At 40.6% G+C, this 2061-nt stretch overlaps 1 protein-coding gene across 1 annotated transcript; it reads left to right on the top strand.

Moving 5' to 3' along the window:
• Positions 1-716: 716 nt before the first annotated feature.
• Positions 717-1105, top strand: FIBRA_09487 (uncharacterized protein; the record flags this gene model as incomplete). The annotated part of the gene is made up of 2 exons (XM_012321780.1): positions 717-722; positions 1016-1105. 2 exons carry the CDS (start codon positions 717-719, stop codon positions 1103-1105), a joined length of 96 nt encoding a protein of 31 aa, XP_012177170.1.
• Positions 1106-2061: the final 956 nt, after the last annotated feature.

Below are 2061 nucleotides of genomic sequence, written 5' to 3'. Positions count from 1 at the left end.
TATGAAGTGTACGTAGGGAACAAGAGGACAAAACTAAAGTACAGTAGCGGCAGCAGTGCTACTTAAATAGGCAAGGTGAATAGAGTTTAATAAGTATGGGACACTGAGTTGGGTCAGCGATGTACATGAAACAGGTTTCACTGGGTTGTATCAGTGATGAGGATGAAACGTGATGGAGATGAAGCGTGATGTAAGTAAAACATGATATAGGTGAAATGTGATAGATATGAAACACTGATGTAGATAAAACACATCAGGTGATGGGATCAGTCATACAGTTTACAGAGTCAACGACGAATAGTTAGGAAAAGAAAAAGAACCCCCCTCCCTCTCACGTTGTAACAGAATGATTGGGTTCCTATCCAGTACTGTTGCGTAGGCTTCTATCTTCATTGGTTGTCTGGATAGGGATATAGTGAAGAAGACTTTGTGTTTGATGGCTGCGGCTTTATTTGGTGAACCGTTGACATTAAACACGGGTCTGGGTGTACTGCTCTGGTTGACAAGGGACCTGACAACTGAGGATCAGGAGTTCCACTTAAGACTACTACTGACAAAGGTACTGCTACACATAAGGCTGACGCGCTATACTAGAACTAGACTTTGTAGACTGAGCCACTGTAACTGATAGTGGTTTGAGAATGTGTACTGGTTGAAGCAATGCTTCAGACTGGGACTAGAATAGACAACTGAGTCTATTACTGAGGACTGTCTCTATGAAGGTACGTAGGGAACAAGAGGACAGAACTAAAGTACAGTAGTGCAACCAGTGCTACTTAAATAGAGTAGGGAATAGAGTTTAATAAGTATGAAACACTGAGTTGGATCAGTGATGTACATGAAACAGTTTCACTGGGTTGTATCAGTGACAAAGATGAAACATGATAGAGGTGAAACATGATGTAGGTGAAACATGATATAAGTGAAACGTGATATACATGGAATGCTGATGTAGGTGAAACACATCAAGTGATGGGATCAGTTTTATAATATAGGGTCAATGATGAATAGTTAGGAAAAGAAAAAGGACCCCCCCCCTAAAGCTGTAACAAGACCTAGCAGAAATGATGTACCAGAAGATATGGACACTACATGGTCTTCCTAAGAGAATTATATCAGATAGAGGAACACAATTCTCAGCCAGATTATTTCAAGAATGGTGCAAGTTATTGGGAGTACAATCAGCAATGTCAACAGCATACCACCTACAGACAGATGGTCAAACAGAAAGGGTCAACCAGAGTTTGGAGATGTTCTTAAGGATATATTGTAGTGCACAAATACTAGACTGGGCACAGTTTCTGCCAGCAGCCAAGTTTACCTACAATAATCAAGCCCATGAAAGCTACAAAGAACTCTCCATTCTATGTAGAATTGGGATATAATCCTAATATGCTTTCTACAGAATCCATCATAGCTCAACACCCAGCACTAAGTGACATAGTAAAGGATAGGCAAGAAGCACAAGAACAAGCCAGAGCAGTGTTAGTATTGGCAGCAGAGTGAATGAAGTGGTATTATGACAAAATAGTAGAGAAAGTAATGATCAAAGTTGGACATTGGGTTCTCTTGGATGCATCAGATTTGAAGCCACAGTGGTACAATAGAAAGCTCTTACCTAGATGCTATGGACCATTTGAGGTAGTGGAACAATTGGGACCGGTTACATTTGAGATCAAACTTCCAATATCTTACAGGGTACATCTGGTGTTTCAGTCATCACAACTTCACCTCTTCCAAGAGGATAAAATTCCAGGAAGGTGACAACAACCCCCACCACCAGTAGAAGTGGAAGAACACAAGACAGAGTATAATGTGGAAAAGATTGTAGATGCAGGATTAGACAACAAGAACAGAGTCATGTATAGGGTCAGATGGTTAGGTTATAATGAAGAAGCCAACACCTGGGAGTACCTTAAGAACCTAACCAAAGTCAAGAAATTGATTAATGATTTCCACAAGAGGCATCTGCAAAAGTCCAGACCAATATCAAACATAGATGATTGGACAGTGATATGTCTACGGAGTTCCTAACCCTAAATAAACCTAAAAGGGGGTGCG

The sequence above is a fragment of the Fibroporia radiculosa genome (genome assembly GCF_000313525.1).
Source record: "Fibroporia radiculosa TFFH 294 genomic supercontigs, scaffold52416, whole genome shotgun sequence".
Classification (NCBI taxonomy): Eukaryota; Fungi; Basidiomycota; class Agaricomycetes; order Polyporales; family Fibroporiaceae; genus Fibroporia; species Fibroporia radiculosa.
Note: the sequence above shows the minus strand (reverse complement) of the source record. Positions and strands in the feature narration are given on the sequence as shown.